General features: G+C 36.9%; 1 protein-coding gene across 1 annotated transcript in view; it reads right to left on the minus strand.

Annotated features, from left to right (window-relative positions):
• LOC149802330 (integrator complex subunit 1-like) overlaps positions 1-12,853 on the minus strand; it is a 159,643-nt gene that overhangs the window by 83,859 nt on the left and 62,931 nt on the right. Inside the window, exons 19-22 of the mRNA XM_089951540.1 lie at positions 11,746-11,870; positions 10,692-10,821; positions 9,560-9,733; positions 542-691 (exon numbers count right to left, since the gene is read on the minus strand). Of these exons, the coding sequence (XP_089807666.1) occupies positions 542-691; positions 9,560-9,733; positions 10,692-10,821; positions 11,746-11,870 (579 nt within the window). The remainder of the gene's footprint in view (positions 1-541; positions 692-9,559; positions 9,734-10,691; positions 10,822-11,745; positions 11,871-12,853) is intronic.

Consider the following 12,853-nt stretch of genomic DNA (forward strand, 5'->3'; position numbering starts at 1 on the left):
CATACCATTTATACTCGCTTGTAAGTCAAATCAAAGGGCAAACAATAAAGATCTTGATCTACTGTAGCATAATATGCCTGCAGATCAGGGTCTATGTTGTTTTTCTACTAATTACTCTTAACAAACTGGATAGACCAAGACTGGGTGGCTTATTCATCAACAGCAGATCTGGGTCTGTGCAGTTTGCAGTTGAATTTGACTTATAAGCGAATATATACATTAGTTGTTTTTGTGCCTGCTTGTGTGTCTATGTATATGTCAGTCAATCTGTCAGTCTCAAATATATTCAATGCCATCAGAGACAGACAGAATGACACTGACACAGAAAGGTTTCCATCTAAAGACAAACTGACAGAATAACAATGACAGAGACAGAAAGATAACGACACAGAAAGGTTTCCACCAAGAGACAGATAGACAGAAAGATAATGCCAGAGACAGTCAGAATGGCAATGACACAGAAAGGCTTCCATAAAAAAAACATGTTTCAATATAACAGTTCTTGCCTAGCACCATATATAATGAAGTCAATTTCCTGTACCTTCGTTGCTTGTGCTCTGCTGGCAATCTGATGAGAAGAAAGTCTTTTCAAGAAATAGTCCAGAACCTCGTATGTTGTCCTGCTGTCTGCCTCTGCACTGTGCACCAGGTTCTGCAGCCTTGTCAACAACTGTTCCTGTTTATGCAGTTTCTTAAATAGACAAGATGTATAAATAGGAATTTAAACACCAATTAATATAACCTACGTATCAATCAACAACATATTTTTCTAATATGCACAGCACTTTATGATTCTTTTCAGCTCTAAAGAGATATGCATGGATAACAAATAACTTGTATCTAAAATTGGAAACAATACCAAAGATAAAACATGAACACCAATTTTAGCTGTTACAAAGTCTTCAAAATCACAGACCTGCTTGTAAAGTACTACATCATCCCACCTCAACATCGTAACTTTTGTAAGCTTATTTATGTACTACATCATCCCACCTCAACATCCTAACTTTTGTAAGCTTATTTATGTACTACATCATCCCACCTCAACATCCTAACTTTTGTAAGCTTATTTATGTACTACATCATCCCACCTCAACATCCTAACGTTTGTAAGCTTATTTATGTACTACATCATCCCACCTCAACATCCTAACTTTTGTAAGCTTATTTATGTACTACATCATCCCACCTCAACATCCTAACTTTTGTAAGCTTATTTATGTACTACATCATCCCACCTCAACATCCTAACTTTTGTAAGCTTATTTATGTACTACATCATCCCACCTCAACATCGTAACTTTTGTTGTTGTTGTTGGGTTTAACGCCATTTTTCAGCACGCGATTGGCTAAACATGGCGACCAGTATTAATGGTGGAGGAAGAACCCGGGAAAACCTGGGAAAGAACCACCGACCCACGAGAAGCTACTGGCAAGCTTTCTCACATACCCACATTAGCCGAATCCGAGACTCGAACCCACGCAGACAGCGGTGAGATGGCAGTGATCCGTAACGAAGAACGCTTTGGACCACTCGGCCACTCGGGGCCCCCTCGTAACTTTTGTAAGCTTATTTATGTACTACATCATCCCACCATAACATCCTAACTTTTGTAAGCTTATTTATGTACTACATCATCCCACCTCAACATCCTAACTTTTGTAAGCTTATTTATGTACTACATCATCCCACCTCAACATCCTAACTTTTGTAAGCTTATTTATGTACTACATCATCCCACCTTAACATCCTAACTTTTGTAAGCTTATTTATGTACTACATCATCCCACCTCAACATCCTAACTTTTGTAAGCTTATTTATGTACTACATCATCCCACCTCAACATCCTAACTTTTGTAAGCTTATTTATGTACTACATCATCCCACCTCAACATCCTAACTTTTGTAAGCTTATTTATGTACTACATCATCCCACCTCAACATCCTAACTTTTGTAAGCTTATTTATGTACTACATCATCCCACCTCAACATCCTAACTTTTGTAAGCTTATTTATGTACTACATCATCCCACCTCAACATCCTAACTTTTGTAAGCTTATTTATGTACTACATCATCCCACCTCAACATCCTAACTTTTGTAAGCTTATTTATGTACTACATCATCCCACCTCAACATCCTAACTTTTGTAAGCTTATTTATGTACTACATCATCCCACCTCAACATCCTAACTTTTGTAAGCTTATTTATGTACTACATCATCCCACCTCAACATCCTAACTTTTGTAAGCTTATTTATGTACTACATCATCCCACCTCAACATCCTAACTTTTGTAAGCTTATTTATGTACTACATCATCCCACCTCAACATCCTAACTTTTGTAAGCTTATTTATGTACTACATCATCCCACCTCAACATCCTAACTTTTGTAAGCTTATTTATGTACTACATCATCCCACCTCAACATCCTAACTTTTGTAAGCTTATTTATGTACTACATCATCCCACCTCAACATCCTAACTTTTGTAAGCTTATTTATGTACTACATCATCCCACCTCAACATCCTAACTTTTGTAAGCTTATTTATGTACTACATCATCCCACCTCAACATCCTAACTTTTGTAAGCTTATTTATGTACTACATCATCCCACCTTAACATCCTAACTTTTGTAAGCTTATTTATGTACTACATCATCCCACCTCAACATCCTAACTTTTGTAAGCTTATTTATGTACTACATCATCCCACCTCAACATCCTAACTTTTGTAAGCTTATTTATGTACTACATCATCCCACCTCAACATCCTAACTTTTGTAAGCTTATTTATGTACTACATCATCCCACCTCAACATCCTAACTTTTGTAAGCTTATTTATGTACTACATCATCCCACCTCAACATCCTAACTTTTGTAAGCTTATTTATGTACTACATCATCCCACCTCAACATCCTAACTTTTGTAAGCTTATTTATGTACTACATCATCCCACCTCAACATCCTAACTTTTGTAAGCTTATTTATGTACTACATCATCCCACCTCAACATCCTAACTTTTGTAAGCTTATTTATGTACTACATCATCCCACCTCAACATCCTAACTTTTGTAAGCTTATTTATGTACTACATCATCCCACCTCAACATCCTAACTTTTGTAAGCTTATTTATGTACTACATCATCCCACCTCAACATCCTAACTTTTGTAAGCTTATTTATGTACTACATCATCCCACCTCAACATCCTAACTTTTGTAAGCTTATTTATGTACTACATCATCCCACCTCAACATCCTAACTTTTGTAAGCTTATTTATGTACTACATCATCCCACCTCAACATCCTAACTTTTGTAAGCTTATTTATGTACTACATCATCCCACCTCAATATCCTAACTTTTGTAAGCTTATTTATGTACTACATCATCCCACCTCAACATCCTAACTTTTGTAAGCTTATTTATGTACTACATCATCCCACCTCAACATCCTAACTTTTGTAAGCTTATTTATGTACTACATCATCCCACCTCAACATCCTAACTTTTGTAAGCTTATTTATGTACTACATCATCCCACCTCAACATCCTAACTTTTGTAAGCTTATTTATGTACTACATCATCCCACCTCAACATCCTAACTTTTGTAAGCTTATTTATGTACTACATCATCCCACCTTAACATCCTAACTTTTGTAAGCTTATTTATGTACTACATCATCCCACCTCAACATCCTAACTTTTGTAAGCTTATTTATGTACTACATCATCCCACCTCAACATCCTAACTTTTGTAAGCTTATTTATGCATCATCTTGCCCACAAACTTCCACATCTTCCCCATACCTATCTTCTATTTTTGACACTTAAATAATGCAGACAGGAGTTCCAGTCATTTATAATTGATAATTACTGAAGGTAATCCATCTTTTTGCTATAGTGCAACTTTATATATCTACAGTATGTCTCCCATGATAAGTCCTGGGGGCTGGGAATTTATCAAAAAAAGTTGGTGTTGGAATTATTTATCAAATTATGATATCTGCCAAAATGTTGTAAATCAGGGGTGGACTTATCATCAAGCATCATCGTATAAATATGGGTAATTCAAGGTAAGTAATGACATCATACAGCCAAAAGTGCTAATGTGCCCTAAAACACTACTACATACATACTCTTACTATAACAAAAAAAATCAATACAAAAGGGATATAACCCTGTAAAACTTTGCAGGAAAAATGGTCTGAAATCCTGCATAGCCCAGATGTAATGAAACTCTAAAAAGTTATTTTAATTAACTCAGATGCCCTGAAACTATGATGCTGAAATAAAAAATGGCTTTATCTAGTATATTTTAAATGTGCTGTTACAACAATCTATCAAGTCTTCTTGAAGCTACTTAGGGGAACAAATGCATGTACCCTGCATTGAATATAGGAGAGGGATAAAATGCAAGTTTTTCAAAGAAAAAATATTTTTTCATCAATAATGCCGAACCTATCGCAATGTTTGGAGTACATCCATTTGCTCACAAATTGAGCTTACCCTCCCCCAACAAAAGATTATAACTGCTTTTTGACTTGGTCAGCAACAATTGTGCTAATTTTTTATCTCCTTGCCTAGGAATGAAGTCAGACAAGAGTAGTCTCCATTTGGATATAGGGATTAGTCATCAGTTAATATTGGAGTGATACACACTCTACAGGGATTAAGTGTGGGGAGGGTTTCAGAGGATGTGCACATATCTGGACACAACAAGTCTTATCAAAGAATCTTATTTAACCTTCAAAATATCAGTTTCTTATTCAAATATGTTATCTGATTTCAATATGATATAAGAATGGGTGTGAGGAGGAAGGAGTTACAACCCAATACTCAAGAGCTGTCCCAGACTCTAGTAAATGTGAAGCAGCTTTAGACCAATAGCCCAGAAGCTAGAGTTTGCCTTGGTATATTGGGAAAATGTGACAGTGAAAAATACTGCAGTGGAAGTCAAATGACCATATTCCTATGATGGTCCAGAATGGGTTGAGTGATATTAGACCTACCAGATCAAACTGAGTTCTTTTGGGCTGGGACATATCTGTGGCAAAACTACAAATGGTTGACTCTGACCTTCAACCCACAATCTGTAGTACTGAGGTAAGGGAGCGATTCCACTCAACAGCTAAGCTCATGGATACCACAATGACCTGAAATCTGTAAGAAATTGATCTGGGTTTGGGTTAATTTCCTTAAAAGTTGCAAGAATAAACCTACATAATCAGTAGGAAAACCTCCCTTTCCTGAATTTCTCAGTTCACTTTTGGTACCATTTTAAAGCCCTGTGGGCACCAACAGGATGAAGGGGCCAAGAAAGAAAGTGGAATTAACAAACAGGATTAATTGCATCTGACTAGGAGCCAACTGAGGCCATTTGACAGAACTGTGATAGTGTGGGTCAACTGAAAGAACATATAGCTTGCTTATTCTACCTGCCATAGCCGAGGCAACTAGAAATCAGGTTTTATACAAGAAATAGCTATTGAAGCTCACGAAAGGGTTCAAATGGAGTCTTGTTCAGCCAAGTCATAATCCATTGCAGGTTCCATTTCAGGCAGAGAACAAGAGATTTCAGTGTGGAGAAATCAAAGTCAACCAGAAAGTTGAAAATGTCTTTGCAATGTTAGCCCTTGAAGTGGGGCTTTCTCTCTCTGAATAGCCTAAGGAGGAAATTTGTACAAATGTTTAAAAAAAGATTGCTGTGCTTTCATTCAAAGTGTTGGTAGAAAAACATCCACAAGTCTTTATAAACTTTCAGTGGGCCTTCTAGTTTGAATGATTTTGTCTGAGGATTTGGTTCACATTTGCCATTGCCTCCTGATGCAATTGACAACAGTCAAGTTGATAGACTGAATTAGAACACCCTTGCCAAATACTGTCTCCTCCCATGGCCTTTCCTCCTGGAGAATGATGTGCAATGACTGCTAATTAAGGTGCCAAGTACTTCTAGGAAGGAGGGCATGAGTTGGGTATTCCATCCCAAATGAGCTGGCATCAATGGAAACAATTTTTTCTGGAAGCTGGTCCTGAAGTGGCATGCCCAACACAAGCCAGTCAAGGTCCTCCAATTTGCTGAGATGGGACTTCATGCTATCCAAGACCTTGTCGGCAGTGCCTGGTCTGCCACTATGAAAGAAGGATCATCTAAAGTGGTCTCATAAACAAATGGCCTAGGAAAAGAAGGTCTGCTGTCTCAATAAGAATGCCTTAGAAGTGCAAAAGGTTAGGGCTGGTGTGTGACTCCCTGAGTGAATGGATGTCACTGTCAAGATGCTGCTGAATGCACATTCTTGAGGTGGAGACACAGTGTAAAAAGAATTCAATACCTAAGTAAACACTGTCAAATAGGATTTTTCCTTGTTGACAAGGAATCCAAGATGGATCAAGAGCATGCATGTCTTGAAGCAGGGTAAAACTCATCTGATGTTTTTACAGGATGTCATTAAGGTAACTGCAGGTAGTGGAAATGGAGCTGGTCTGGAAAAATAAACATGATGCTGTCCATGATTCTACTGAAGTCTCACAGCATTGTATGGGTCTCCTGAAACATTAGCATCAAAAGGATACCTTAACATAGGAAGTAAGTTGAAGGCTCTCCAAAATGGACCCATATATAACCATGGCATAGATTCTCCCATTCTATAGCAAAATACTGAAGCCCCCCCCCCCCCCCATTGGATGTCTGAGAAGCGCAGCATGAGCAGATTATACTATTCTTTGACATGGCTGCTGGGAAGAGGGATTGGGTTTTAATCTCCCTCATTTTGGTTGTCTGTGTGCTTTGGAAACTGAGTCCTCAACAAGTGAAAAGTTGGAGAAGCATGTAGAAAGGTTTATCTTTCAGTCATGGCTGAAAAGGTTCTTTCAAGATTCCGTGATCTCTCCTGGAAAATAAAATATATGGTCTCGATGCTTAACTTGTGAGGGGTCAGCCTTTTTGGTTGCCTGTCTTCTGACTTCTTCTAACAGGCCATGGTAGATCAGATTTGACAAGAGTAGTTGTGACTTAATGATTGTCTTATTGTGGTCCTTTAGAAAAGTAAAAGTTGTGATGAATGCATTCCTGTATGCTAACTGCATGCTCACTGAGAATGCTAAATTGTTAGAGGCATGCATTGTGCTGCTCTATTAAGAATGTGTGCTATTTGGGATCCCAAATTCCAAAGCATAACATTCAGCAGGTATCTCCAATGGAAAGTTGAACTTCAACTTGACCTGCTGGAAAATGGAAACCGACTTAATCAAGCATAGACCCAATTGCTAAGACATTTAGTAATCAACTGCTTAATGTTCACAAAGGACCTATGGTTTATGCATACATAAATGGGTTTATTTATTCCTAAAATGCTGCTGTCTAGGGCTGGGACCTCTTACTAAAAGACTGCAAAATCCAAATGTGATTTGTATAAGCTTGGGACACAGTAAATGAGCAGTATATGGCACTTGGAGAATTAAGGCCTGTTGATACTTAGGCATTGATAGGTTTAACAAGGGTGTCATGAAAGCCATCTGAACAGTTTGACAAGGACAGGAATCTGTCCTTGTTAGGATATGGTAAGCTCCATGCATTCACTAAGTGTCTTCCATCAAACTGTGCTGGTGTCAAGCATCTGTGACTGGACTGTTCCTGTAGCCAGTACTGGCTTGGTACCAGGTTGGGCCTGATGATAGTCCTGGTACCATATCTGTTGTATCAATATAAAGAGCCATCTGAAACTGGTATGTTTGTAAATGTGAGAAACACTGTGTCCGTGGCAGAGCTGGGCTGGTTATCACAAACAGTGGATGCATGGCATTATTAATATCAACAAGCCAGCACTTGGTATAATGGAGCTCACTGGAAGCAGTGGTCATGTGTTAAGACTGCTCAAGTCAAGATGATCTTAGGATGATTAGATTTTGTAGTGATTATCATAACCAATCCCAACCTTGACCATGTCCAAATCAAAATATGAACCATCCAGTGCTGGATGAAGTCCTGGGATGGGCTCCAGTACTGGTTATCCTTGTAAAGATCACTAACCAGTATTGGGAAGTTTTGTGTCTGACCCAGCAAGGCAACTGTATCATGTGAGTACTGGTCCCAAATGTTGCACCATAAGACGCAAGTCTGGCTTTATCTCCAAGGGTGACAGTGAACTGGAACAGTGCAAGTGGTCCATGAAAATGGCACCAGGTGAGTCTTAATCAGTGCACTTTTCAGCTTCAAAGACTGTCGAGAGAATGTTTTCTACCATGTTTGTGGCAGCAGCAATGCCGATAGCATTAAAGTCTCTAATTGTTACATTACTTAGCTCCCACAAGGATGCAATAGTTTTTTTTTACGGAAATAGTCATTCATCTATCTTCTGTCTATTGAGTTAAAATGTCACACATATGGTCTGAATTGCAACCCATACAGCTGATGCAAGTGGGGTGTCTATCCTCCACCGTTATTTAGTCAGTGCTGAAATGGTCCGCAAGTACTTGTGATCGCCATGTCAGCAGTTAAAATGGTGCCAACTGAATTTGTTGCATAACGATATTAGCAAATGAGATGATACATTATTCATTCAAAATAAAAGTGGAGCATGAAAACAGTACAAAACAGAGTATATACTTTCCTATAGCCAGAAAACTTGTCTCCATCAATAGACAGCATTTAAACTGTACTGCTTATTTTAACTTGAGGGGTTGGGTTTGGGGTGGTGGTGGTTGGATTTGAAATATAGTGGACAAATTCTAACATATTATGATTGGGTAATGTATTTAGAGATATATTTTTAGAAACTCAACCAAATTTCTAATTAGATGTTCACAGATAAAACACTTAATGATATATCATGCTTTTCTTACTTAAACTGCAGGCATGTCCTAAAAATTCACATGAAATACCTGTAGGAACTGTTTTGAACAGTAAAATTATACAGATACACCACTTGCAATTCAGACCATATGTGTGACATTTTAACTCAATAGACAGAAGATAGATGAATGACTATTTCCAACATCAAAAGGAACAAGATACCACTGCTGTTCTAAACTTAATCTGTATCTCTGCAGGCCAAAATTTCTTCAAGTCATAAACTGTGCAAACCCTTAGGAAGGAAGAAAGACAGGCAATCTCATTCACATCAAAGTATATTTGGCAGAATGTACATACTTCTGATTAGCAAGTTAAAACAATTTAGACTGAATAAAATTAGGAATTTTTCATAACATCAAAAATGTTAACTTCACTGTTGGCTCCAAATCAATTTAGACTGCAATCGTAAATAACCCACCTGTCTCTTTTCATGCCTCTCAAACTTGGCAGTCTTATTGTCCAATTTAGACAGCAATCATAGATCACCTACCTGTCTTTTTTATGCCTCTCAAACTTGGCATTCTCATCATCCAATTTAGACAGCAATCATAGATCACCTACCTGTCTTTTTTTATGCCTCTCAAACCTGGCAGTCTCCTCATCAATTTAGACAGCAATCATAGATCACCTACCTGTCTTTTTTCATGCCTCTCAAACTTGGCAGTCTCATTTAGACAGCAATCATAGATCACCTACCTGTCTTTTTTTATGTCTCTCAAACTTGGCAGTCTCATCATCCATAGTATCCTTAACAGTGTCCTGGGGTTCATGGAGGAGAAATTCACAAAGACACTGTACAGGAAGGACATCCAGTGACCCCTCACTTGATTCCACCAGTTCTGCCAACCAAGGCATTGATTGTGATGTGCCCTGAAGAGGGAAAAATGGCAATTTTTTTAATGAAGATTCATTTGTGAAGGTATGTAAGAGATCTTCACTGGAAAGGTCTCTGCTTCTGTAGAGTCATATTTCTTGTGCATTACACAAGCAATTATTCGAGAAATGTGTTATTCAATTTATATGTTCAAAATCCTGGAAAGATTTATAGATCATAGTATTATAAAGTGCTCTCTCTCTTTGTCTCTCTCCCTCTCCCTCTCTCTCTCTCTCTCTCTCTCTCTCTCACACACACACACAGCTCCATCCCTTTCAGGAAACAGTAGTTGACCTAGATTTAAAAATCTCAAAACAGAATATCTTATTGTATGACACTGACCTTGACCTTTGATCTTTTAACCTAAATATCTATAGATTTCTTCCCTGCTACAAGTGTGATCAGGTGAGGTATGTGGTCTAACCTAAAAATATCATCTGAAGACCATTTACTTCTTTAAGTTAACAGTGATATTAAACTATTGACCTCTTTACCATACAATCAACTGATTTCTTTCTAAACCCATTACAAGCTGTCCATGAAGTAAAGTCAAGGAACACTATCCATAAATGAAGTTTTTGTGCAGCAAATATTTTTCTTCTTTGCATTACTATAACCCTGACCTTTGAAATTTTCATTCTCTGAACTAAAATCAACAGGTGTCTTCTCTTACCCCCATTGCAAGCCATTCATAAACTCTGGGCAATGTATATGGTTGACAAATAAATGTATTGTGTGGAAAAAGAAAACTGACATATGGATCAAGAAGTAAATGAACAATGTCATATTATAAAATGAACCCTATTACAGTGAATGTATCAAATTAAGGTACAGCTTATGATAATTAACAACTCTGATACACAAATATTACAGCAATCATGAACAATTACATTTTGGAATTTTAAGTAACTTATATTTTTTAATATTAGATATATCTTGGATTTTCTCACGTACCTGTCTCTGAATAATATCCAACAAAAAGTCTGGACTTCTGCTGCGACAAAGCATCTGCCCAATTTTAAGACTTTCATTCAAAGCCTTTAGTTGATCCAGAACTTGTTGAGGTGGTCGCCGTGCTATTCCACTATAAAAAATGTCAAATATATAACTTAATACCATTTGAATGAAAGTAAAATATTTAATTTCTTGGAACAAATGAATAGACATTAGAGCATACATTGCTAGAACAATTAAATGAATGTAAAGAAGATATGAAATGGAAATATTTCATGCCACAAAAATTAATGAAAAATTTTTGTACTTAAAGCAACAGTCTTTGGGTAAAATTCAACTTTAAAAACTTAACTTCAATCATTAAAAAGCTCCATCTTTACTCTTAACAGTCTTAGCATTATGTGGAATTTAAAGGAACTTTCATGATAATTTTGTAATACATAAACAATAATGCACAATTTACAGTCTTGTAACTCTGAAATTAAAATATAACTTTCAAATCTGACTCAAGCAATAATTTTCAAGTAATTCCAGCTCAAAGCTGATGTATATATAACTTATTAAAGTACTGTTTGAGGAAAGAATGCCCATTATATATATAACACTGTTTATTCAGACCATGGCCAAATATAACCTCCCACTGGCTACAGGTAATGAGGTGAGGTGATGCAAATTAAGGTGGACTGACATGTTGGAAAGGTCTATTGGAAGATGAGGAAAACACACCTATTTATAAGCAACTACTGGCTGTTGCAGAAGCTGCTATTCGGGATCAAGATTAGTACTGCAAAGGGAACGTATACCTAAACCACTGTCAGGACATTAGATGTACTACATAGTTTAGAAAGAAAGAAAAAGAAAGGAAACAAGCAGGAAGTATGAAAGAGAGGGAGTAAGGAAAATAATTTTCATCAAAAGTTAACACTTGATGAATGTTGGATAAAAATAAGATAATGTATTGACCATTATGCAACATTTGTGTCAGACAGCCTCTGGGAGTACTTCACTCTAGTTCATATATTGAAAATAATTAAATATATGATGTAATTCTAACTTAGGATCCAGTGTCGTCAACTGTGAAATGAGATGACTGTTGGCTTCTGTTATGGTCACTTTGGTGGTAGATGCTGCCAGGTAGCTCTCAAATTCCAAAATTTCCTGTTTTTCTTGTTCTGCCACCTACCAATTTAAAGAAAAGACACCAAGTGACATACACATATATTGTGAGACATGACTTTCATGGAAAAAGACTATACATATTTAATTCATATTTCATTTTTTTTTTTTTATTAATCCGGACTTTCTTTGATTTACTATTTCATTTAAGATAATGTGAGCCATAGCAGGTCAATGAAAGAAATACAGAACTTGGAACAAAAACTACAAGACTTGCCATTATAAAATGATAATGGAATTCCAGACCTTTTTAAAAACATGAGTCCCTTCATGGGACTGATGATCAAATAGCCAAAAAAATTTCAAGGAATTCAAGCTAAGATCATGCCTTCCTTTCAACTGCTTAGTGTTGAAACCATCTCTAATATTCTTAAATGATAAAAAGACTTCAAATTTGCCGCTGCTGTGGTGGACATATTGGATGTCAGACTGGCACCATTTTTATTTATGACTAACTCACTAGCCATCATAAAACATCTTGTAGTGAAAACTTTATGTTGATATGACCAGCCATTCAGAAGGAGTAGCCATAACAATATTGTCAAAATTACCATTGCGGAGGCCATACTGTATGTGCAAATGGCACTATTTTCATTTAGGACTTACAAGACATCATTAAAGTCTTCATTGGAAAGCACAGTATCAATTGACCTTCCAATCAGGAGTAGTAGCATCAACAAGATATTCAAGATGCTAACTGTAGAAGCCAGCAATACTGGATATATGAGCAGCACCATTTTTATTTAGGACCAACTAAATATCATAAATAATCTTTTGGTGAGAATGCAATGTCAATATAACTTTACATTCAGGAGAAACAGAGATAAGAATCTAAAGCTGGCTGCTGTGATAGCCATATTGGACATCAAATCAGCACCATTTTCACTTGGCACCAACTAGACACCATGACAAATTTTTAGCGAAAACCATATGTTGATATGATTATCCATTCAGGAAGTAATGATAACAATATTTTCAAAATGGCC

Source organism: Sinohyriopsis cumingii, chromosome 3, assembly GCF_028554795.1.
Source record: "Sinohyriopsis cumingii isolate HCF-2022 chromosome 3, ASM2855479v2, whole genome shotgun sequence".
In the NCBI taxonomy this organism is placed as follows: domain Eukaryota; kingdom Metazoa; phylum Mollusca; class Bivalvia; order Unionida; family Unionidae; genus Sinohyriopsis; species Sinohyriopsis cumingii.